At 37.9% G+C, this 26,572-nt stretch overlaps 1 protein-coding gene across 1 annotated transcript in view; it reads left to right on the forward strand.

Moving 5' to 3' along the window:
• Ush2a (usherin) overlaps positions 1–26,572 on the forward strand; it is a 606,255-nt gene that overhangs the window by 460,154 nt on the left and 119,529 nt on the right. The window contains exons 50-54 of the mRNA XM_090341196.1: positions 9,790–10,013; positions 11,398–11,602; positions 12,920–13,117; positions 13,964–14,118; positions 17,590–17,788. Of these exons, the coding sequence (XP_090197322.1) occupies positions 9,790–10,013; positions 11,398–11,602; positions 12,920–13,117; positions 13,964–14,118; positions 17,590–17,788 (981 nt within the window). The remainder of the gene's footprint in view (positions 1–9,789; positions 10,014–11,397; positions 11,603–12,919; positions 13,118–13,963; positions 14,119–17,589; positions 17,789–26,572) is intronic.

Consider the following 26,572-nt stretch of genomic DNA (forward strand, 5'->3'; position numbering starts at 1 on the left):
AATGTTCACATTTGTAAAGCATTATCATTGAATAAGTATTTCACCATCTCACAAGTGTTGTGCCAATGTTTCTATATTACTACCAAAATGAATCTTTGCAAACCTTATGATAAATACTATTATTATTTACATGTGTTTTAATGATGAAAGAGACAAGGGTGTGTCAGTGGCAGAACACTTGGCTGGCATATGTAAAGCCCTAGGTTTGCTTCCTAATACTACAAGAATAATTGTGAATAAAATGAAAGCAGAAATAAAGAACTGAATCATCAACCTGAGAAAGGAGATCTGGGGATTATGATTTGAAGTCAGGTGGGGCCTGGGAGGGGGGAGATGCTATATTTCATCTTCTAAGTAAGTAGCAAAAAGCCAGGCAGCAGATATGGCTGAAGTGGTAGAGTACCAGACAAGCAAGTACATAGTGCAAGACCTTGAGTTCAAAACCTTGTACTGGGAGGTGGGGGAGGGGGGAACTAAAAGTTCAAAATCATACTAGTTAAATCGAGAATATGGAGAGACTCTGAAACTTACATAATTGTATGGAGTTCTTTTATTTTAAAAATTCTGTAAGCAAGACAAAATTTGAATGACTATTTGTAATGAAAAACCAAAAATGATAAACCTTAATTAAGAGAGATCAAGTCCCATATCATTACTCCTATTTGTAATTCCATTTACTTGGGAGGCAGAGAACATCTTCCAGTCCCACCACCATCTACATTGGAAGAAATCACGAGAAGGATCTAGATCTAGACCAGCCTGGAAATAAACAAGGAGACTTATCTCAGAAATGGCTAATGTAAAAATGTCTTGGAGATAGCTCAAGTGCTAAAGTATCTGCCTAGTAAGTCCAAGGCTCTGAGTTCAAACTTTAGCACTGACAATAAAGGCAATAAAGGCAAGAGGAGAGAGAAAGTAATAGAAAGCTAGAGGTGTAGCTTATTGGGAAAAAAATAGTGTGTACAAGTCATTACATTTGATCTCCTAAACTACAAACATATATATGTATACATATTTATAAGTATATACACACACATATATATATAAATTAGGAGCAAGAAAGAACTGAAAGGTAAGTCCATTTCCATTGTTCCATAATTATAACCAAACTAAATTGTTTTTAAAAATATTTCCACTATTAACTGTAATTGCTGTTTTAAAATTATTTCAACTTTGGAAAAATGTTTCTAAGCCTTTGAACTCATTATTACAATATTATATATATATATATATATGAGATTAATGCCCAGATTGGGGAAGCCTGTATTAAGGATCTTCCTGGGATTTCAGACTATTTTCACTTTTCTGCACTAAAACTGATTTGCAGTGACTTGTCTCAAATATCTGTCAAGTTGACATTATTGCCTGCATTCCATGGGTATTTTTTCTCCAGTTCTGAATTTGAGTTGCAGTCTATCCTGAATGTCACTATTCTATCTGCAGATTAACAAGAAGCATAACTTTTTCCAATATAGTTATGAGTTGCTTCTCTTCATTATTTGTATAATCAATCAACTATGTTGTTTCAATTCTAAGTCCATTATTTTCTTTGAATGGATTCCTCTTTGGAACATGATTTGAAATATATTAAGTTATAATCCCCTTCTTAGTAATAGAGTAGTTTTTAACTAATTCCAGTTTTCATTTTTGTAGATTTTGTTTCATAATTTTTGTATCTGATTTTCCTGTTTACTTAAAACTTTTCTTCTATACATCTGACCTCAGAACCTTAATTCCCTGCATTCAGTATCTTCCCAAGTTGGTGCTAGAGTGACTTCTTCAAGGCTTAGCAATGCTTTAGATAGAGCTACTGAACCCAGATTCAATATTTTCTCCAGACAGAACTTCTTTTGAGCTTTTTTCACTTATTATTGAAGTGCTCTTTTAAAAAGTTTTCATGAGAACTTCACGTTGAAGAGATGAATATGAGCCACAACATGGTATCTACTGAAATGATTATTGAAATGACTGATTTAAATAATTATTACTGCATTTTGGCTAACTTTTGTGTGATTTTTAGAAAGAATAAACTATGGGAAGTAATATAGAATGCATAGTTCACCTCACCAAGACACTGTGATGTCATGTACTTAAACTGTCAGAGGTCCTAGAAGTCCTAGAGAGGAAGAAAAAGAAACCAAGTGGCCTTTTAAATTTCACAATAGGCCATCGTTTTCAAGTGTTGTCCTTGCTCATCTGTAGGTTTCCTTTTACTTAGTTAATTGCTGTAGTCTTTCATTCAGCAAATATATGGCCTTTAGAGGTTATTTCAAGAGATCATTCCTGGTATTTTGTGAGTACAAAAGTGGCCCAAATTCCCTTTTTATCCTCAAGAACTTACAATATAATTAAGGGAAAAAATTCCCATGAAATTATACAGAGGTCTACATGACAGGTGATGAGGAATACATGCATACTTTGAGAAAGATGTATAGAATGGCAGGTTTCATTGTGACAGTTTATACTTACATATAACATACTTAGATACATATATAGGTCACATTAACTCCCTCTTAATTCTCCCTGTTCCTCTATTCTTGGATGCATTTACCATCCACAGTATTCCCTCCACTATATGAATATTTCTAAGGTGGAACAATAACTCCAAGCAAGATAAGGAAGAAAGCTAAATGTGGGTTGTACCATTGTGCTGCAAACTCTAACCATGCATAGGATATTAACATGGCTTGATTTAAAGTGTGAAATTGACTGTCTGCAAACCAAGTAATAATGAGCTCTGTGGTTTATAGGTTGGGTAAGGAAAGAGAGAGGCAGAGAGAGAGATGAGAGAGACAGAAAGATGAAAGAGACCGAACTTAGCAGGCACAAAGTTTTGAGCATTAAGTACTCCAGGAAGACACAATATGATATAATACAAATACTATGATTTAAATTTCACAAATATGGAAGAATGAGAAAAGAGTCAGAACATTATTGCACCTGTGCTAAGGTGCAAGGTCCATGTGTACTAGAACAGGTTTTTTTTTTTTAAATTTTGTCATCGTCAGGGTAATGTATAGAGGGGTTAAGGTTGCATTCGCCAGGTAGTAGGTGCATTACTTCTCACACATTGATACCCCTTCTCATGTTTTTGTACCAATTTCCCTCCTCCTCTCCCCTTCCCAGTCATCTTGTTTTCCCTCGTTCCCTTTCCTATTTCAAATAAATAAGCACATATACAATATACCAGGTAACAAAGTCAGATAGAGTAACAATATGAGATTAACCAAAGGGCAAAAAAGAGAAGAGGACTACATTAAGAACGATAATCACACAACATAAAGATCTTGTTTTCATATCCTGGAGATCCTTTCATTTAGTCTCATCCTATACGACCTTATGTACCTAGGTTTTAAGCTATTGTAATCCTCTGCTAAGAGAGTCTGAGATGTGTACTAATTATTACAAATGAGGGAAACCATTGAGCCTATGTTCCATTAGGTCTGCCTTACTTCATTTAATATGATTTTTTCCAAGTCTTTCCATTTCCTTACAAATGGGGCAATGGCATTCTTTCTGATGACAGTATAGAATTCCATTGTGTATAACTCCCACATCTTCTTGATCGAATCATCTACTGAGGAGCATCTGTGTTGGTTCCATATCTTTGCTATGGTAAATAGTGATGCAGTGAACATCCTTGTGCTAGTGGCTTTAGTATATCCTTATTTCTGGACATTTGAGCAAATGCCAAAGAGTGGAACTGCTGGGAGCTCTATGTTTAGTCTGAGGAATCACCATACTGCTTTCCATAGTGGTTGAACGAGTTTGCACTCCCACCAACAGTGTAGTAGTGATCCCCCTTGGACATATCCCCACAAGCATCTGTTGTTGCTGGATTTCTTGATCCTGGCCATTCTAACTGGAGTGAGCTGGAATCTCAAAGTTGTTTTGATCTACATTTCTTTTATGGCCAGAGATGTCGAGCATTTCTTCATGTGTCTGTAGGTCATTCTTATTTCTTCCTCAGAGAAGTGTTTCTTTAAGTCTTTTGCCTATCTTTTAATGGAATGGTTGTTTCTTAGAAAATTTGTTTTGGAGAAATTCAAATTTTTTAGCTATAGATATATTTTTGAGATGAGGCCTTTGTCTGTTGTATGGTTAGTGAAGATCTTCTCCCACTCTGTGGGCTTTCTATTTAACTTGCTAGCTATGTCCTTTGCCATACAGAAGCTCTGCAGTTTAATGCAGTCCCATTTGTCCAAATTTTCTTTAATTCGTTGTATTTCTGGGTCTTTATTAAGAAAGTTTTGACCTGTGTCAAGGAGACCTAGTGTATCTCCTATTCCTTCTTGTAAAGATTTCAGGGTATCTGCTTTTACCTCAAGGTCTTTGATCCATTTGGAATTAATCCTGTTGCAGGGTAATATAGAAGGATCCAACCTTAGTTTTCTGCAAGTGCTTAACTAATTCTTCCAGCACCACTTGTTGAAGAGGCTGTCTTTCTTTCATCCTATTTTTCTTGCTCCCTTATCAAAGATTAGGTGGCCATAGATCTGCGGGTTGATTTCTGGGTCTTCAGTTCTATTCCATTGGTCCTCAGGCCTGTCCTTGTGCCAGTACCAAGCTGGTTTTGGTTACTATAGCTTTGTAATACAGTCTAAAGTTTGGTATTGATATTTCTCCAGCACTGTTCTTTCTGCTGAGAATTGTTTTTGCTACACGTGGACTTTTATTATTCCATATTAAACTTTGGATTGCTTCTTCTATTTAGGACAGAAATGTTTAACCTTCGCCTTGAGTTATGTCAGAGTTACAAGCTCTCACTTCAAATGAAGGTGTACAGAAACATACAACACTTTACCTGCAATTCTTACTCTGGAAGTCTATGGAACAAATTCTATGTGTTCCATGCTTCTGTGCTAATCAAGCATTTCTCTTGAGTATTGCGTATATGTGTGCACAGTATATATGCATATACTTGTATACATTTTTAGTATTTTACAATTATGAAATAGTGTGTGTGTGTGTGTGTGTGTGTGTGTGTGTGTGTGTGTGTGTATGCACCAGTGCTGAGGTTTGAATTCAGAACCTCTTTTTCTTGCTCGTTGCTGGTATTCTAGCACTTGAGCCATAGCTCCATTTCCAAGATTTTTTTTCTGGTTAATTGGAGTGAAGAGTCTCACAGACTTTTCTGCCTGAGGTGGCTTCAAACCACAATCCTCAGATGGCAGGGAAAATTCACTGGTGCCTGGCTCTAAAATTTTTTTAGATTATAACATTTCTCAACTCCTGTGAACTCAAATTAGCTCTTCAATTTCTTAACATTTTCTATGACTCTCCCAACTTGATAAGGATGGTGGATTAAAAGAAATATTTTGATAAGGATGGTGGATTAAAAGAAATATTTCTAAAAGGGAAGAGGATCTAATTTTATTCTCATGACATTCCTGCCATTTTCATTGCAAACAGGTCCTACCTTGTCTTTTTCGCTGTCTCTACTGCAGCTCTTTCATTTCATCCCTAATGACTTTGACCTTGATGACCTTCCAGAATACCCATCAGGCCCTGTTTCTCTTCAGCTTAGCCACACGTTATACCTGCCACATAGGGTGTAGATCTCAATGCCTGCCATTGTGTGCCTGCCACAAGACCAGGCTGGCTCGTAAAACCTCTTTATGTACTTTATTACTTAAACTTTTTTTTTATTTGCCTGCAGGAGCCCTTTAACAAAATCACATTGAATTGACTTTCTCACACCAAATCAAATCTCCCTGGTCCCAGTTCAGTTGTCTTTGTCAATATGTATTTTATAAATGGAGTGAATTAACAGATGCTCCTGGAACAGAAGTGCTGGGGTAGCATTTATGTTTTTAGTGCTCTCTCTGGGCAGATGAGTTGTGTTGAAGTGTTATACAGGTATCTCGGGATGAAAGTCCTGCTCGTCACTTCAGTGCATCTATATGCTCCACCATTTTCTTTGATAGACCTGAAACCACTTTACTCATTTTTTTCATCGTGCCTGCTTAGGTGGTGATTTTTTCCATTTATGTCATTAATCTTGAGCTGGAACTTATATACAGAGAATTAAATACCAAACTGAAAATTTCACTATCATTCCAAGTAGACAGCATTTTCTGTTAGCCACAGAGGACCTACCACTAATACATGCCTTTGGAATAGATTCCTAATTTCCATTAACAAACATTTTTGTCTGTGAACCCTTTATTTAAATATAATCCACTAGATGTGAAATTGTTTGTGGACAGAGAATTATGTGGCTATCACCTGGAGCCTGACTTTGGTAGAATGAGCAACTATTGCCATTATAATGGGGGTTTCCTAGGATGTACTGTGCAAGCTTTTCAAGGCGAGAACAACAAGCACAGGAGTCCATGGAGTATACGGGAGGAAGAGAGCCTCAAACATTTCCATATAAAGAAGATAATATTTTTAAATGTAAAATATATAAATGCTATACAATTTATGGCAATGCTTTGGGGGAGCATCTTACTTTACCCTTTCTTTCTCTGTGTGGTCACCCATGGGGCCATCTACTGGTTAAGTACCAATTCTTCACTTTCAGACCTGCTGATTTTATGTTTATCTGGTGAATGACTAGTAGCAAACCTTTTCTTTCAGTTTTCCCAGCTGCAAATGTAAAACACAAAAAAGTCCCCCAGCTTAAAATAAGAATGTCTGATCAATTCTGGAGTTCTGTAATGATTTACCATATTCTACACTGCCTTTTTTTCTATTGTATGGTATTAATCTCAAAAGCATGATCCTTCATTCTTGGTCTTCTCTTAGAAAAATGGAATACCGATTCTGGAGACTAATTCCTTTAGAAATTCACCAGTATTCATAAATGATTTCCTTTACAGTCATAAAACAGTAAATAAGCATTGACACTGTATTCGCAGTATCAATAAAATTGAGATCTAAAAATCTCTGGCCTCCTTTTACTTAGTTGTATCCAATAGAAGACAACCACTGGCTCTATGTGTAGTTCAGAGAGGCAACAGATACTAGCTGACCTCAAAATATAAATTACTACAAGTTAAGGTGTACTATACTATATGGTCTTAACAACATCTGCATCTAGTTTAAAGGGACTCTCCACCTTTGTACAAATTTAATGAAGGGCCTCTACAAGAGTGGTCCAATCTATTAATAATGTATGACCTGCTTATTTTCTTGGGGCATATTTAAAACTGTGCATTCTGTGTGTGTCAAAGTTCAGAAGTCAAGTGCTACATGTGATAAATTGGGTAGGGGGTCAAAAGTTATTGCAATGCAGTTTGAGGAGATTGTCTGTCTCTGAATTTGCAGCTCATTCATGCTGAAGTGATGCACTCTGGGAATTACTACCAAGCCCTGCTCTGCAACATCTGCTCTCCCTAAGTGAGTTAGTGCACGTCAGACATCTTTATGTCAGAATATCTCAGTGATGGATGCAGTCTTCAGAAAATGCTGCATAAAAATCTGGTGTGCCGTTCTGGCCATTAAGTGAAATTACTATTTAAATTAATGGCACTGTCACAGTTTATCTGTGCAAAGAATGAACGCTGATTAGGGTATTAAGTAATTAGCAATTTATCACACTGGAACAAGGTTGATAATAATTAAAGAAGTAATGGTTTACCAAAGAAACTAGAAAAGGAATCACTTCTTGTTAGGTGAGTGAAATAGGTGAAAATTTCTATTCAGTAAAACAAAAGAAAGCATCTTTTCTTTTCTTTCCTAGAGTAAACATAGTTCATTATCAAAATTTTAGTTGACCTGTCAAAAGTCCCTCAGAGTGATCAGATGACTGATTAGGAGTTCTGAATTAGGTCAATGTCTGCATTTTGATTTCATACTTAAAGCATGGTGAAACCATGAAATGATTTGAGAGGCAAGGGGGAGAATGTATTCTGTTTCCTAAAAGGCCAGTTTTCAGATTTTGATTGCTCTTTAAAATAGAAACATGAATTGTTTGAAGAAAATTGCTAGAGAAAACAAAATGACAGTCAAGAATTCAAGGTTGTATTTAAATGGCTGATCAGAAAACAACAGAAAAACATCCAAACAAGATAAAACCTGAAGCTGTGAACTTTGCTTTTATCTATGTGCATATACTTGCATGTATATGTCTATGTTAGAGATATATATGTATATATATATATATACACACACATATACACACACGTTTTTATCATCTAATCAACACTGACCCTACTGTGTGTTATCTTTTTCAAGAAGGCTTCCTGGATATGTTAAAATAATTATTAATTTAACAGCATTTTTAATCACTGTGAGGAATTGTCACATTTAGAACAACATGACACACCTAAACTCTGTCGTGGTCAATGTATATCTTAAATAATTTCTTTTGAATATTTGAATTTTTTTAATGGCGAGATCAATGACAAGGCTTTCTGGAACCCCGTAAAGATAAACATCTTTCTTAACCAAATTAGAATCTACTTAATGATTAAAGAAAAGCATTTAAAATTCCTTGGACTGTTATTTAGGACAATAATCATAATGTCGATGTTTGTACAGGGCCAAATTAAACAATTGAGGACCCGAGGGCACTTTGAATATGAAGTTCTTTATGTTATCAGTGGGACTAATAATAAATAAACAAAATTCCAATTAAAGTCAATCATTCATCCCATGATGTTGCTGTGTAGTAAAGCAGAAGCTCTAATAGGATGGGATGTGAAGTCCAGACACCTCCATTTCTACCTTACTTGATTTGAAAGTATTGGTTATTTATGTATGTGTTTATATCCACATTTCTGCTGTGTTCTTCTATGGCAGTATTTTAATGTTGTGAATGCAAGCAAGTAAGTACATTTTGGTGGGTTATATCTCAGATATATGTATCCTGTTTTATTTTTTGTTTTGGGTTCTTTTTTTAATTGTTGTTGTTGTTCTCTGGTTATTGTTTTGTTTTGCTTTTGGTGCCAGTAGTGGGGCTTGAACTCAGGGCCTACCTTTGCCTCTTAGCTGTTTTTAGCTATTTCACTCAAAGCTGTTGCTTTACTCTTTAAGCCACAGCTCTTCTCTGGCTATGTAGTGATTAATTATAAATAAGAGTCTCACAGACTTTTCTGGATGGGCTGGCTTTGAAGCTTGATCTTCAGATTTCAGCATCCTGGGTGGCTAGGATTATAGGTATGAGCTTGTATTTTTATCCAGATGTACGAACTGTTAGACTTCCAAGGGTGCACTTAACTTCATAGCCACATCACCTGCTAGGCCTAGCACACAGGGAGATTCCAAAAACAAACAAACAAACAAACAAAAAACGCTCTGCTGCTCCTGGGTGCTACATCTAAGTCAAAGAAAAAGAAAGATTTTCTTTGTTTCTGTCTTCTTGACTACACCCAAGATAAGACAGGGGAAAACTAACAATGCTCCTACTGGGTTTTTCCTCACACCATGCTACCTGTCTGGTTTCTTATCTCACAGTGCCTGAGTAACATATTCTCTTGTGAATTTCTAGAGCCTTCTTTGAGTCCTTATGGCCTAGCTAACCCTCTGCAACAAGATGTTCTCATTCCAAAATGGGAAAGAAAGCTGGTCTTTTGGTTTTTATGGAGCTTGGGCAACGTCTGGCCTGGCTGAATGATTTCTGAACAGTTCCTCTTGTGTGTTCTTTTCCTAATTAGTGTCTAGTGCTCTTGGTAAGAAGGATCCTCACTGCACCTTTAAATCACCTTGGTAGAGAAATGCTACTTTTGGTATTGTACCATGCCTGAAACTGCCCATCTGACATTTTTATACCAAACTTTATAGAAGCCTCAGTTTTCTTCTCTTTTTTATGTCATATTCATATATAACATTTTATTGTTGCAGGGATGTTCTGTTGTGGGCAGGATTATGTGAATATGTCAAATACCATATGCTGTTCAGCTTCCAGTGGAGAGTCTAAAGCACATGTTAAAAAGAATGACCCAGTGCCAGTAAAATGCTGTGAGACTGAACTTATTCCAAAGCACCAGAAATGCTGTAACGGAGTTGGATATGATCCTTTGAAATATGTTTGCTCTGACAAGATTTCATCTGGAATGAAGATGAAGGTAATTGATAGAAAATCTTTCTGAGGTGCTGATTTGACAATGGAAAAAGAAATACATTGTTCATAACTATTTTTCTAAAATAGGAACTTAAAAACTCCTGTGTGCATTATTCATTTTCACATTACATCCATATTAATACCGAATGAGTCTGCTATGATTGATGTTATTGCAATGAATTCTAAAGGAATTAATAATGATTAGCTGTTATTTGAGAAGCTTCACCCAGCACTTGAAATGAGCTGGGCACTGAAAGTATGCATGCTCAAAGGCCAGCACCCATCATTTTGGACTGCTGCATGGTGTCATTTTATGACCCTGAGTACTGAGGAGGGACACTTCATACTGTTTCTCTCTAGTGCACCAACCATAACCCATCACCTTCCTTTGAGAGACATCTTAGCCCTAGTCAGTTCGCTTACATGTGCATTGTATTGTTTTTGGGACAGTGCATGATAAGCAAAGGCCTTTGTCAACAACAGTCATGAATAATCATTCACGATTACATTCTATGATGATTCCAGGCCAGCCATGTCCTATTTATGGGCATCACAGTTGCACCACACCCCCAGAAAACTGTTGTTTTAAGAAAAGAATGATGGGTACTTGGAAAACAAACAGCTAACCATGTGCTGGCGTGATTTGTCCTTACAAATCACACTGGCTCACACTGTGAATGTCTTCATCACAGACAGAAGAAGAGCACTTGCTATGTGAGGCAACTATATGGTTCTTGTGAGGACATCATGTAGCTTGAGATGTGAAATCCTTCTTACATATCAATCTTTGATATCTTAGGACCCCTGGCAAGCATTTTGTAGTAATGAATGATTAAAATGCTACATGAATTTGGCTAAAAAATTATAGGGCAGTGGTAATATCTCTCCACGTGAAATCAGATAGTGTTTTATAGGTCATGTTTAATCTGTGGCTCACAATGTGGGTCCTACCCCAGAGGAAGCCCCTGCTCCCGGGTGAACTACTGCTCTATAGGATCTCTACCGTAACAGGGGATGTTCCCTAAGCTGTCAGGTCAGGGGTTTCTCCTATTTCTTTCCTTTGTCTCTCTGGGTTCTCAACCTCAAGTTTCCCTTCTTGTGGAGAATTGTCTGCCTCAGCATAGATGGCCAGAAGGTAAATTTGTACAGAGCTCAATATAGGAAATTATTATTCTACTCTATGACCAGATTAATATCTTGGCTAGATTGGTAGTTCTAGGTTTAAAAAGATCATTTTCATTCATAAATTTGGAGCCATTTTTTTAAATAAATTTGGGGGTTTCATTGATATTTCAATTCCTGTTTATTAATAGGAAACTGTTTTTGTTATCTGAAAACTTTTTTTATGACATTTTACTTATTCTCTGCTCATCCTCACCACTGACAAGGAAATGGAGCAGTGTGGAATCCTCTGCCCAGTATCAAAGGAAGCTATGGCATACTGTGGCCAATGCGACTTCAACTCTACCGGCCACATTTGTGCTTTGACAAGAGGACCTCACACTCCCCATGGGAAGACATCACCTGAGGAATTGTGTTCATTGGCTGAGGATACTGTTCATTCGGGAGGTATAGACACATACTCCTTAACAGGTAAAAGAAATCCAGCCGTCTTTCATGGCTGGGCTGGGGCAAGCGCACTGAAAATCCCACTGCAAAATTGCTGATTAATTTCATTCTTACATCATCCTATCTTACCCTGGTAGCAATTAATTCCATCACACTTTGAGAATGGCTGCTTACAAAGCATTTATAAGCATAATTTGATTGCTGTGTATTTAACAAAAATGTTACTTGTTTTTAAGTCAGACTTTAAGCAAAAATGTATATTACTTGAAATTAAATGTATAGATCATAAACAACAGAGGAATAAGCTAGCTAGCTCGAATGCTGAATCAAGTTAGAATTAATATTCCTGATGCAAAAGTTGAAATACACTCACAGTTTATAGTCAGATCAGAGAATGAAGAATGCTACATTTGCCGGCATCAAAGCAAGACAGGTCATGTCTGATTACTATAGGACCTAGCAACATTGTTCTGAGACGTACTTGGACTCAAGCTCATACTCTTTGGTTTCCTATAGCACGAAGGACAGTTGAAAAGGGAAAGGAGGAAAGAATGACTTTTAAATTTTCCTTTAGGCCACACGCAGGTGGGTTATGCCTGTAATCCTAGCTACTCAGGAGGCTGAGATCTGGGGATCACAATTCAAAGCTAGGGCAAGAAAGTCCAGAGTCACATATTTCCAATTGGCCACCAGAAGATTAGATGTAGCACTGTGGCTCAAAGTGGTAGAACACTAACCTTGAGCAAAGGAGGTCAGGAACAGCTCCTGGGCCCTGAGTTCAAGTCTCACAACTGGCAAAATAAAATAAAAATAGAATTTCTGCTAGACCTGTTCAAGACAGATTTTTATATTTTACAAATGAAGACTTTCATTAACTTGGATAGAAATCTCAACACTTATTGAAGAAAAATTACAGCAATGGGCATAATAGAAAACAGCTACTTGGAAGAGAATGAAAGCATTAAGCATTTATTTTTAATTATTTATAAGATGTTGGTATTCATACTGGAGTTTAAACTCTGAGCAATTAGACATAGTGGGTAAAATACTCTACCACTTCTAGCCTTAATACTAATTCTAATATGATAGTTAAAAATAAAGACAAGAGGGCCGGGAGTTTGGCCTAGTGGTAGATTACTTGCTTAGCATGCACGAAGACCCAGGCTCAATTCATTGGTACCATGTACATAGAAAAAAGCCAGAAGTGGTGCTGAGGCTCAAGTGTTAGAGCTCTAGCCTTGAGAAAGTCCAAGGACAGTGCTCAGGCCCTGAGCTCAAGCCCAGGACTGACAAAAAAAAAAAAGACAAGAAGGCTTCATGGTCTATTTTCTGTCTCTGCAGATGTGAACCTGGAACCGTATACAATATATGAATATAGAATTTCTGCGTGGAACAGCTATGGGAGTGGATTCAGCAGAGCTGTTCAAGCCCGCACCAAAGAAGATATCCCTCAAGGAGTGAGAGCCCCTAGATGGAGCAAAATAGGCAATCGTGAAGATACAATTGTCCTAAACTGGAAGAAACCCATACAACCAAATGGTATTACATTTATTCTCAAAATAAGAATCATCTGACCTTCAAGTTAATCAAAAAATTGAAATAAGTATAAGTTACATTATAGGGGCATTCATCTAACCACCTAGACTAGTATCAGTGAAACTGCTTTGTGCCAAGTAATTGTTCGCATTGTAGTACACTGTGCTCGTCACTTGTTCTAAATAAAAAAAGAATTCAAACTTCCTTGAAACCCACTCTATTTCCCACTCATTTTCTTTTTATTTTTTAAAAATTAGAATCTAAGTAGTTGTACACAGAGGACTTCCATGTATTATGCCAGTTTATGAGTATAATGCATCTTGGTCAATGTCACCTCTTCCATTGTTCTCTCTTGCCTCTCTCAACCCCATCCATTCCATTTTCACCTATGTACATTAAATATTATGATTGCATTTCCCTACCGTTCCTCTCTCCATTCATTTATCTCTAATTCCCTGGCTCTTCCTCCCAAACAACACATGTCTCAGCTTCCTGGTATTCATTTTGTTGAGCTATGAGTTAGTTGTTCAAAGGAGGTGACACTGGTCTAATAATCCATGCCCCATGTGAATCTGAGTGACTCATACCCCAAAAAAGCAAAAATCATTTCAATGGTCGAAGCAACTGTGCAGGATAATAAAGGGAAATAAACACAAATTGAGCCCATGGTTTATGTTAAGTATTTCTCTTCTCCAAGACAGTATGATTAAGAACTGCTTGAGCATAGCAAATTAAAAGTGAATAGTGTGATAGTATCTCATTTCTTCAGAGCATTGAGAGATGGAAGTGGTTTGCAAACAGTTCAAGTGATATGATACTCACCTACAGTCATGTCTCTCTATCTTTTAGGTCCTATCGTGTACTATATCCTTCTCCGAAATGGGATTGAACACTTTCGAGGGACATCACTGAGTTTCTCTGATACAAAGGGAATTCAACCATTTCAGGAATATTCATACCAGCTAAGGGCTTGCACAGTTGCTGGCTGTGCCAGCAGTGACAAGGTAAGGGAAGTGTGCCAATACTCTGGGATGGGAAGTCTGCTTAAACTTGGGGATAAAGAAAGAAGACAGAGGACTATGTGAGTGGCTAGATTATAAGTGGTTTCTTTCAATGACAAACAGTACCCCCTCAAAGAGATGTTAAATGTCCCTGTGCTGCCTTAAATTAGTGCTAATACTTATGCCCAACAGGAGGTGTTCCTGCAAGGGAGATTTATCAAACACTATATGTGTGTGTGTCTCTGTGTGTGCATGTGTCTATGTGTGTCTGTGTGTGCCTGTACATGCCAGTACTGGGACTTGGGTTCTGTCCTTTAGTTTCTTTTGTCCCCTTTGGTTGTGGGCTGGACCTCCTGGCCTGGGCACTGTCCCTGAGGTCTGCTGCTCAAGGCTAGCTAGTACTTTATCACTTTGAGGTGCAGCACAAATTATGGTTTTCTGGTGGTTAATTGGAGGTAAGAGTCTCATGGAATTTCCTGCCCAGTCTGGCTTTGAACCATGATTTTCATATCTCAGCCTCTGGAGTACTGAGGGTTACAGATGTGAACCACCAGCCCCTTGGCATTTTTGCTCAAAACTGGTGCTCTACCAGTCCTGAACAAAAAACCATTTCTACAATTTAGCTGGTTCTTTGGAGCAGATTCTCACAGTCTTTCTGTTTGGGGCTGACGCTGAACGGTAAGTCTCAGATCTCAGCCTCCTGAGTAGTTAGGATTATAGGCATGAGCCACCTGTGACCAGTTCAAATTCCAATGTCTCATTCATAAAATAAATAAATCAAATCTGGAACAATGGAACTTCTCTTTCACATCCTTCTCCCATTGACTATGTTAGCTCATTGCTATTGTCCCCAGAAAATCCTGTGATAAGGATTTAGAGACTGATTCCCATGGAGCTGTGCAGCTTTAAGAGACATTGTCATGAGAACAGGGGGTGAATGATCTTCTCCTCTCCAGTTTCACTTTTTTCATACAAGCCCTCATCTGCCCTCCCCTTGAAATGGCTTGGGCCCCTCACTAGATGCAGCATCCCTACCTAGGCTTCTCAGCTTCCAAAACCACGAACCAAAAAACATTAGCCTCTTTTCTTTATAAGTGACTCAATCACAGATATTCTGCTATAGCCACAAAGACAGTGGAAGCCAATAATGTTGGAAAAGCCCATTAAAATCCTAATTGTTCAATTGAAATGAAACATACTGGCTCTTTTAATTCTTCTCCAGAACTAGAGGACTGAACGCAGAGCTTTTGTGCTTGCTAGGCAAGTACTCTACCTTGAGCCACATCCCTAGCCCTCTTGCTTTTTGTTTCTCAAATAGTTTCTTGCTGGCTTTTCCTAGGGTCAATTTTTTTCAAGTATTCGCAAGACAGACTTAGGCTACCACATCTGGTCCAGTTGTCTGATGTCAATAGACAGACAAAGGCAAAAAGGCCTAACATAGAAAAATACATGGCTCTAGGGTTTCTGCAGTGGCCTTGGCAAAAAAATGAAGACACAGATTCTAGCACGTGGGGTCAGCATGAAGAAAATCATAATGAAACAAAAAACGGCAGGGAACAAAAATCTGCAGAACTTGATAGCCAGGGCCGGGAGTTTGGCCTAGTGGTTAAAGTGCTTGCCTAGCATGCACGAAGAGCCAGGTTCAATTCCTCTGTACCACATACATAGAAAAAAGCCAGAAATGGTGCTGAGGCTCAAACGGTAGAGCTCTAGCTTTGAGAAAGTCCAAGGACAGTGCTCAGAGCCTGAGCTCAAGCCCAAGACTGGCAAAAAAAAAAAGAAAAGAAAAGAACTTGATAGCCAACTGCATGTAGAAAAGTTGGATACTGTCAGCATATGCCTATAGTACCAGCTACTCAGGAAGCTGAAATCTGAGGATCGTGGTTCAATGCCAGCCTGGGCAGAAAAGTCCATGAGATTCTTATTCCCAATTAACCAGTAAAGGGTCCAAAGTGGAAGTGTGTCTCCAGTGGTAGAGTTTTGCCATGAACCAAAAAGCTAAGCAGGAACACAAATCCCCGAAGTTAAATACTAGTACCTGAAGACAAAAGAGAATTAAGAGGAAGGAGCTTTAATTATTTTCAAACTATATGGCTTGAAAATTTTGTAGATAACAGTGCCTTTTTTAAAGCACATGAAAGTGTTAAAAAAAAGGAAAACAGTGTTAAAGGAATAATCTCAGAATTTTTAAATTTTTTAAAAATAATAGTAAAAAAAGGAGTAGAGAGCAAAATAGAAGAAGCATAAAGACCTTGTTAGAGGTTAGGTTTTGCTAGAAAGATCTATGTGGGAAGTTTTAGTGATGAATTATGATCATTGAAGGATACTCTAGAAAGGGACAAGAAAGGAAAATATTAGGTAACAAGTATCAGGTATACAAATTTATGTAAAAGAAGGAAAATCCTATACAAGAAGCTAGAAAGAAAGGCAGGAAAAAAAGGAATAATGGAGGAGGAAAGTAAATGAAGCCCCATTTCTCAGAAGTATGTGTTATCAGAGAAGCCTGAGAGAGCGAATCCACACAGACAAAATGACCCTTTCAACTCTGTCTACATGTTTGTGACATTATAAGAGCAGCAGCATCAAACATTTGTAAAGAAAACACTGCCAAACCAGCAGGATACATATGCAATTTTGATCAACATACACCTCACCCCAAAAGAAGCAATTTCAAGCCTACCCCCACTGAAACAGATGACAGCCAACTGACTTGATCAAAAGTTAGGGTCCAAACAGTCCTTGAACACATCCGTGCTTTTTTTTCATAGACATGGCTACCAGCTGCCAAAAAAAAAAAAGAAAGAAGGGTAAAAAGTGAAATCGGTGTTAATTCCATGAATAAACAAAGCCAGAAAGTGGCGGTTGTGATCCAAACCTCTATTTTGACATTATTGACTCCTTCACTGGTTGGTTTTCGCCTTCGTTGGCTTCTCACTTGATACTCTTTTCAAGAACATTCCTGCAAAACACTATAAAATCATCTCATCTCGGTGTCAGAGAGAAATGAGTATAAGAAAGGCTGTCCGTTTATACTGTTCAAAGCATATTATATGCAGGCAAGTTCAGATGTGGGTTTTGCTCCATATTTGCTGGTGCTTAAAATGTACAAAATCAGGCTGTTAAAATGCAAAGACACTGATGGGCCATATGGAAGAGAGTTATCAGGAGTTCTCTAGGAAGACAGTCTGCCAACCAGATTTTACTTGTTTAAACTGAGGGCTGCACTCTGCCGTCAAAATTGTTGTTGAACTTGTTGTGATAAATGGAGACTTATGGAATGTATTCAAGGTCAGATTTCATTGTTTAAATAGGCTGGGAGGGAAAAGAATAAAAATAAGGGATTGTTTCTCCAAGCCCCTGCTAATGATATGCCAGGCCAGACAACCACATTTTAAAACAAAAGTGACACCCTCATTGATCAGGATACCTAGTGTACGATTACAATAAATTGCTGTTTAATTCCTGTGTCTGCAGGTAGTTGCAGGTACTACCCAAGGCATTCCTGAGAATGTCATGCCGCCAAGTGTCACAGCCTCCAGTGCAGAGGCTCTGCATCTGAGCTGGGAGGTCCCTGCGCAGCCCAATGGTGTCATTAAAGAGTACCAGCTCCGGCAGGCTGGGAGAGGCCTCATCTACACTGATGCCACTGACAGGAGGCAGCATACGGTCACAGGTGAAAAAACTTGCAACCTACTAGAGAAGGCTGTCACTGTGGCTAGGGGAGCAGAGCATCCCAGGGGTGTGTGTTTGATAGATGAGGTCACTTCCAAAGGACGTGTTCTGTTGACATATGGTCAGGTCCCCACTTATCCATGCTAATAGAAGAGCGCACACTGACAGCAATAAGCCACAACAGCAGATAACTTCAGAAATAATTTATATTTGGCTTTGATCTGCATTACATGTAGGAATTTTTTTTGGTTGCATCAGTATTAAGTCTGTGTTTTTTTCCCCCCAAATAAACTGTAGGATGTCTTTTCATTCCCCAAGGCTATACCCTAGATAATGGGTCTTAGGACAGCCAAAATGGACTAGAAGGTAGCTACAGGTTAACATTTGTCTACTCACTGGAGAATCAACAGAAAGACCTGGATGATGCCTTGTTATTGTTAACATTAATTAATAGTAACTGTGTTACTTTCCTTATATATTTTGTCACTGTCTATTACAGTTAGCCTTAAAGCTATAATAAATGCACAGTCCAGTAGTGTGAACTTAAATAATTGCTCATTTTAATTACAAGTTAAAAATTAACATATTTGATGGCTATCTCTTGTGCTAAGATACATTTCTTGATGGAACCAGTCTGCGGCAGCTTCTCTGTTGTACCATGCCTTCTTGCTTGTTGGTGAGCATAGAGTTGAATCTCTGATATTGTAGTGTTCATTATTTTTGCCATGGTATATCTCCCTAGATTCAAATGCCAGCTTTAAGAGTAGGAAATAGATCTAACTTGTTCCAGGCTGTACTTCTTGCATGTGAAAAAATCCTTAACAAAATATGTGAGAAATTAATGAGTTAGTCTCAATTGACTCTTGCAATTGCTATTCACTATCTATTAGCTATTAGCTATAGCTATTACTTGCTATTCACAATCTGATTCTGGGCTTTATTATTTTTTTAACCAGTCCTGAGGTTTGAACTTGGGAACTGTCCCTAAGCCTCTTTTGCTCAGGCTAGCCCACTACTACTAAAGCCACAGAGCTACTTCTGGCCTTTTCTGTTTATGAGGTACTGAGAAATAGAACCCAGGGTTTCATGCAAACACTCCACCACTAAGACACATTTCCAGCCCTATCTAACTCAGTTCTCATGAACCACAGGCAACCTGTTACAGACTTCCTGAGAGAGGACCCTTTTTTACACCTTGCAGATATCTTAATAACACAAATAACTAAATATACAAAGAAGCTCAGAAATACCTAGAAAAAAATGTACCTGTTTTTGTTTGTTTAAGAAAATTCAATCTACAAAATGCAGGTGATTCTAAATGACTTTTTTCTTAAATTCTGTAATTTTTCTGACAAGAAAGCAAACATCCATTGACTTAATTTCTAGAGGTTTTGCAAATGTGCCACCAGCCTGAGAAGATGGGTGATACACATTTGCATACCATCATCCTGTGTTCCTTGATATTCAGGGTCTTAAAGTGGCCAGTGCCAAAGGAAATGGGAAAACTCTTGAGAGTGCAAACAAACTGGTTTCTTACTTTTTATCTCAAGAGAAGTGAAAATAATTTCAAGTTAATAGCAAAATCCTACCTAGCTTACCTTTACATAGTGCTTTCTCATTCTATTTCATTTACTGCTGGCACTCTACCGAGTGAACCATGCCTCCAGTTCTCTGTTTGTTGGTGAATTGTAAATAAAAGTCTTTTGCCCAGTCTGGTTTCTAACCTCTATCCTCAGAACTCAGCCTTCTGCATAGATAAAATTACATGCATTCTGGGCATGGTGGCTCACACCTGTAATCCCAGGTACACAGGAGGCTGAGATCTGAGGATCATGGTTCAAAGCCGGACTGGGCACTAAGGTCTGTGAGACTCTTATCTCCAATTAACCAGTGGAAAATGGCTCCAAGGTTAGACCATTATCCTTGAGATAAAAAGCTCAAGGATAACACTCAGGTTGAGTTCAAGCAATATGACTGGCCCCCTCTCCCCACATTACAGGAATAAGCCAGCTCAAACCTTTCTTAAAGTGTGACATTCCCTAATACCTGCAAACAGAAATTAACTCTAGAATTTCTTAGCACTTTCTGTAACTCTACCAATTCCAAGTACTAGACTCTTGAGGAGCTAGTGTTGCTTTATTATTCTTAAGAACCATTTGCAATCTGATTCATTTGATTCTCACCATATCCTCTCAAATGAAGGATGTCCTAATTAAGACACTGAAAGATGAAGAAGAAAGATTAGATGTAGTGGTATGTGCCTGTAAGCCTAGCCATTCAGAACCTAATGGTTTGGGGGATTACATTTGGGGATCAGGCAGGGTCAAAAAATAAAACTGAAATTTAGTAATAACTTGATCTGAACCAACAAATAGGATGTGGTGGTGTGCATGTGTAATTCCAGCTGTGTGCAGCTGAGAAGCATAGAAAGGATTGTGGTCCAAGCCCTGCCCTGAGCAACAAATGTAATGTTCTATTTAAAAAAAATAAATAAAGGGGAGTAAAAGGGCTGGGGCCATGGCGTAAGTGATAGAATACTACTTAGTGAACACAGGGCCCTGAGTTCAAACACTAGGATTATTACATAAGAAAGAGGAGAAGGAGGAGGAATAAAAAGATGAAGAAGAAACAAAAAAAGACAGACAGAAGAAAAAAATGTACTCAGGTTGTCCACAGCATGTATTGCCTCAAAGAAAGAAAGTAGAATACTGTTAAACTTTAATAATAATAATACTAAGTTCCCCATTTGGTAGTCCCCTGAGTACTCTAAAAAAGACCACTGTTATGAACATGTCCTGGACAGGCAGGAAGATGGACAAGTTTACACTGCAAACATATCTTGGATGCTACAATGATACTCTATGCAGGACACAGTGGTGCAAATCTAAAGAATGGTTTGAAGGAAATAGCATTTGTTCCAACACTGGCGTCCTGAAACATGAAGATTTTGTGTTAGTAAAGATTCCACAGTAAACAGATCTAGAGCTAAAGGAATGTTTCATCTGGTCTCTGGTTAATTAGCTAGCACTGGCTTTAAATTATATACTGGATTGCAGTTTTTACAGAGAAGCCTTTATACACCGGCAGACCAAATTCAATTATAATGTTCAAAACCACAAGATTGATCACCTCATTAATTATAAAATAATTGCAAATTTTTTCTTTACATTCCTTCACTCTGCCTGTCCCTTCCTTTCATTGTCATTTTTAATCAATATGTTCATGTCAGAGAGGCATTTACACACACACACACGCACACACACACACACACACGGATATAATCAACTCTTTCATCAGAATAAGCATTTGAAGATTTTTTCTCTATACTTTTGCATTTTATAAAAACATAAACTGAAAAGAAAAAAAACCCTTTTGATGCTATTTGATCATTTCCAGTGTTCTGTTTTACATATATTTAAAGTCTTTTATTTATATAATACAGCTCTAAACAGAGATTTCTTTTTCTTTTTTTCTTTTTTCCCCCTCCTTCCTTTCTTCTTAGATGTGCCTCATTGAGCTCAACTTTACCAAATCACCGTCACCATTCCTCTGGGACAAGAATGGTGCTAGGCGTGAGATTATCTAAATCCTTAATCTATATAATATTACACATTTTTCTGCCAAGGAAAATTCAGTTCCATGGTTAGCTGACTGACTAAGTACACTCCAGAAGTATTTTATGATGTGAATGACTATTTTATTGAGTTCATGGAATGAAGTAAAATAATCAAATTTATTTCCCATTCCATCTCTGGTGTTTGATGAAAGAGCTGCCTGAAACCCCCTAGGATACATGTTTTGATTTTCTCATCATTTCTGAAACCTTGGCATTCCCTAAGCAACAGCACACTAATGAAGCTGTAGTCCGCGGTCCTCCCAGAGCCTGAAAAATCTAGGTCTGGAGGATGACAACAGGGAAATCCAGCACCTTGCCTCATCCCCATTGTCTCCATGCTTATTTTTAATTACCTCCAAGCTTTAGAAACATGATCCCCTAAATGCTTTGTGGGAATAGTGGCCGAATGCACTCATCATGTGGAATCCATAAATTGCTTATAATCCTCTCAAGATGTTTTTTTTTAAAGAAAGCATTAAGTAATTGGAGACAGGAAGTCCTCAGTTAATTATTTAGAGGTGTTATCAATGCTTTAAGTAAACTGAAGCGTTTTCTCCTATCTCACTGAGCCCAGTCCCCGTGGGGCCAAGTGGAACAGCAACCATCATCTTCTCCTATTCGCTAATGCAAACAACGCTCGACAGCTTGTCAATAAAAGACCTTTTCATATCATTTATTACTAAACACACCCTCCCACCCGCACAGAACAATCTGGATGTCAGCTCTGGCATTGTTTGGCTTTGGCTCACCACTACTTGATACCCCAGTCTTCTTCGGATGTGAGCTTAAGGGTATGGAAGAAACGTAAAAGGATTAACTAAATTATGAAATCCACAGAGCATAATAAGGGCCTAGGTATCTCTAACCCCAGGGAACAGTGTTTCCAAAATGATTAACGAAAAGTTGCATTTTACTCTGAAGATGCCCCTATTAAAAGCAAAGAGAGAACAATTTGCATTCCATTTCATTCTCCTAGAAGTTTAAGAAAACATTTTGCACTACCTAGCTTAAACCCCAACAATACTGCATGCAGGTAGCAGAAAATGTAATACTAATCTCACAATGAAACAGAGAGCACATCACTTTCAGGAGAAGAATGTGGCAACAGTAGAACAGAACATGGGAATGCCTTGTATTGGGAATTTAGTTAGTTGGTTGGTTCATTACTTCATTTCCAATACTAACATTTGAATTTAGAGCCTCAAGCTTTCTTGGTCTACTTGTTCAACTGGTAATCTATAACTGGAGCCATGACTCCAAATTCAGCCTGGTGCTGGTTGATTGGAAATTACATGTTGAGGACATTTTGCCTGGGCTGGTTTCTAACCTCCATCTTTTGTAAAGGCTCCTGAGCAATGGAGATTGTAGGGAGAAGCTACCCTAGGGTGAGGCCTGGGATTTTACTTTTAGAAAACTGTACTCTGTGCTTCTATAGACTATTTTCAATAGATATTATTATCTACCTTAGTATCTTGTCTGTTCCTGTGATGGTAAATAAACCTCTTTAAAGCAGAGAAAATACTTTCTTTTTCTTGGTTGTCTTGCTAATACCTATCAGGGTAATGAGCATAATCAAAAATACTTGTTGAGGAATAAATATTGAATAGGAAAATTAAAGTATCCCATTAAATTCCTGATTTTTTAAAAAGAAATGGTCACATCTAAAATCTCCCAAAGAATGGCTTACATAACTGGCAAGGGCACCATTGCCAGGGGAAAATTCAGGGGCCCTTCTTCAGAGCAATAATGAATTTCAGGAGGATAAAAACAGAGCACAGGCCTTAGGCTGCATGGAGCAATTGCAAACCTCCAAAACTGTCTTCTGGCAATCAGGATTTCTTGACAGTCTATTGCCTTAACTGAAACAGAGAGGAAGAAAATTCTTGGTGATGTCTGTGTTCTCCTAACAGCATTGAGTGTTTGATGCAGTTGTTCATAGCATTCTGGGCTTCATTTCCCTTCTCTCAGATAGTGACTAAGTATCCAACCCCAGACTGTGAACACAGATATCATGACATTGTTTTCATTTTTCCAAACATGAAGGAAGCTAACTCTGTCTATTTGAAAAGAAAATACGTTTAAAACAAACTAATGATCAACACCCACCTAGATACTTCTTTTTTAAGGAACGAAAATATTTGCCCTGAAATTTCAGATCTTTCAAGGGTCTTTGGCCAAGCAATCACTCATTCTGGTTGTCACCAGCCCCTTTTCTAAGTGAAGACTGTCATCATTTGCTGTCACTGAGTACAACTACAGTTTGGTTGGTTTTTTGTGTGTTTGTTTTGTTTTGTTTTTTGCCAGTCCTGGGCTTGAGCTTAGAGCCTGAGCACTGTCCTTGGACTTTCTCAATGCTAGAGCTCTGCCACTTGAGCCTCAGCACCACTTTTTTTTCTATTTATGTGGTATGGAGGAATTGAACCTAGGTTTTCGTGCATGCTAGGCAAGCACTCTACCACTAGGCCAAACTCCCAGCCCTATATTTTGGTTTTAATGGTGAAAGAAAGCTCTGCCTGAAGATACAAAGGAGAGTCTCCATGTGCTACAAGAGTTATAAAGAAGAAAGCAATTTATTAAATTATGGCTACTGTAGTCAAATGCCAAAACTTTCTTTAGTGATTACCTGAATAATAGGTATAACACAGGTCTGTATTTAGAGAGGGTCTATCAAAGAAGTGCCTCTCTGCCAGACACAGATAACTTGTGTCTGTAATCCTGGCTAATCAGGAAGCTGAGATGAGAATCCTGGTTCAAATCCAGTCCAGACAGAAAAGTCCATGAGATTCTACAATAAAATACCATTAAAAAAGTCATAGAGTGATAGAAAAGCTAAAAGACAACAGGGCCCAGTCTTTGAGTTTAAACCCTAGCAACAAGATGCCTGTATATACCCCTAACCCCCAAAAAGGATATGTATCTTGAGATGGGTCTGCTTTCTCTGGGGGAAAAAAAGCCCAAGCTAAGGCTAGAAATTTACACAAAATAGAGAATTAATTATTTAAATCAGCTTGAAACAAGCAATCAGGACAGAAAGCAATGATTTTTATCTCATTGGTGTTTATCATGTGGGAGACTTCTTGTGATATCTTGTCCATATCATGTGTGAAGTGAACTAATAAAGCACTAATACAGGAAGTGGCTGCTCATGGAAGGATTCTATAGAATGAGATAAATTTAGGAATGGATGATCTCATCCCAAAGCTAAGGAACTTTATTCAGAATAGCAACTATGGAGATAGTACTTAACTACATGGTATGAAAAGCATGCCATAATTTATATGTGCCATAGATATCTCAGAAGCAATTCGATGATGTCTTCATGTGTCAGATTTGAGAATCTAGACATTCCCTTTTAACTTATTGTAGACACCAGTCCTTGCTCTGTACATGATAGACAAGATAGCCAGTGAATGCTGCAATTCTGGTAATCTCCATGAGAAAAGATGCTCTTATGAGGACCACTCAGGGAGGCCAAGGGCAAGTAAAGGCCAAAGAGAATGTCATTATTACAAAGAGGACATAAAAAAAAAAAACTTTGTGGAGTAACTGGGGCCTTTTCATGGTGGAAGTGGTCACTAAACAGGACTATCCAAGAACTTAGGGAGTTACAGTTTTTTAATTGTCCATAAAATCTGAGCAACATGTGATGTTCCAAATATATGTACATATTGTGTAATGTTCAAGTCATATTGTATGATATCTCCTCAAATACTTACTATTTTGTGAGGAAAACAGAAGAAAAAACTTATCAAATTCTTCTTTGTCTTTGTGAGTGTGTGCAGTAAGTGCTTGAATTTAGGGTCATGTTTCTGTCCCTGGTTTTTTCACTCAAGGCTATTGCTCTACTGGTTGAGTCACATTTCAACTTCTGGTTTTTTGTGATTAATTAGAGATAAAAATTGCCAGGACATTTCTTCCCTAGGCTACCTTTGAACCTACTATCTTCAGATCTGAGCCTCCTAAGAAGCTATGATATGCAGGCATGTGTCACTGGCATCTGGCTCACTCTTTTGAAATATACAGTACATTATCATTTTCTGCAGTCACCTTACTATGTAGTATAACAGAAACTCCGTCTAACTTAGTCCCCAGTGACAAGCCTCTTAAATTTCATATTTTATTTTGAAAATAACCAGTGATAGTGTAGAATCATTGACTGAATGCTTTGAAATAACACTTGCTGTCTGAAATTATAATGGACAAAGTGCCTTTTCCTGACAATTTATCTGGAGACTAAAAATTAGAAGCAAGCTGTTCTTGATAGAATGCATGAAATGTAACTTACACAGTCATGGCTTACATTTGCCAAATCATATTTTTATGGACCATAAGCAGACTTTTTCCTTGTGCCTTTTTAACACACATTTACTCTTGAAGTGTAATTGTAATGCATTTGGTTATATTATGCTTCTTTCCTTTAAAAGAGAACACGATTCCCTGTAGGGAAATTCAGGTAATTTGCAGCCATAGTTATCTTCACTGTACTGAAATGTTAAATGCTTGGCTCTTCTCCATGCGTTTGCCTTTCTCTACCCTACAACTGCTATTTCCTACTTGTCTAATTTGATCCTGAGTACTTGAATGATGTTTTCTTTTCTCCTTCTACTCTTCGACTGGAGGATTAAGTTACAGTCAGAATGGTTCCTTGGAGACATCACTTTATTTCCCTCTTCTCATCCTGATCAATTCATGAGTAGTTTCCAATTGGTGTGCCCTTTTCATTGTCTGTTGCTAATAGTTCATAGATATCTCATTTTAAGGACTACCAATAGGGGCTTACTTAGAATGACAGCATATTCCAGTTGAAATGTATGGATCTTATTGAGTTTTACAGAGTCATCTATATGAAAGGTCATTCAGTTCATGTAAATCTTCCCTGCCTGAAAGCAGCTGCTGCTTTGCTTGTAGGTTATTTAAACCCAGCCTATTGGTGATCTGACCCTTATATGAAATATATTAAGAGCTAAACACAGACAATTCAAAGGAGGGATTTAGATACTGTTTACCCTAAAGTTAGTCTGTAACCTAGTTTAAGCAAATTAAAGTAATATGCCCTTATTTACATATATAAATACTGAGGTACTTGAAGGCCTGAAAACTTACTTCTGGGTGTGGTTAATAAGTAGGTAATGACTAGAATTCGAGCTGGCTAACTTTGCGACTCAGGTC

This window comes from Megascapheus bottae, chromosome 10 (genome assembly GCF_031878675.1).
Source record: "Megascapheus bottae isolate mThoBot1 chromosome 10, mThoBot2.hap1, whole genome shotgun sequence".
Taxonomy (NCBI): Eukaryota; Metazoa; Chordata; class Mammalia; order Rodentia; family Geomyidae; genus Megascapheus; species Megascapheus bottae.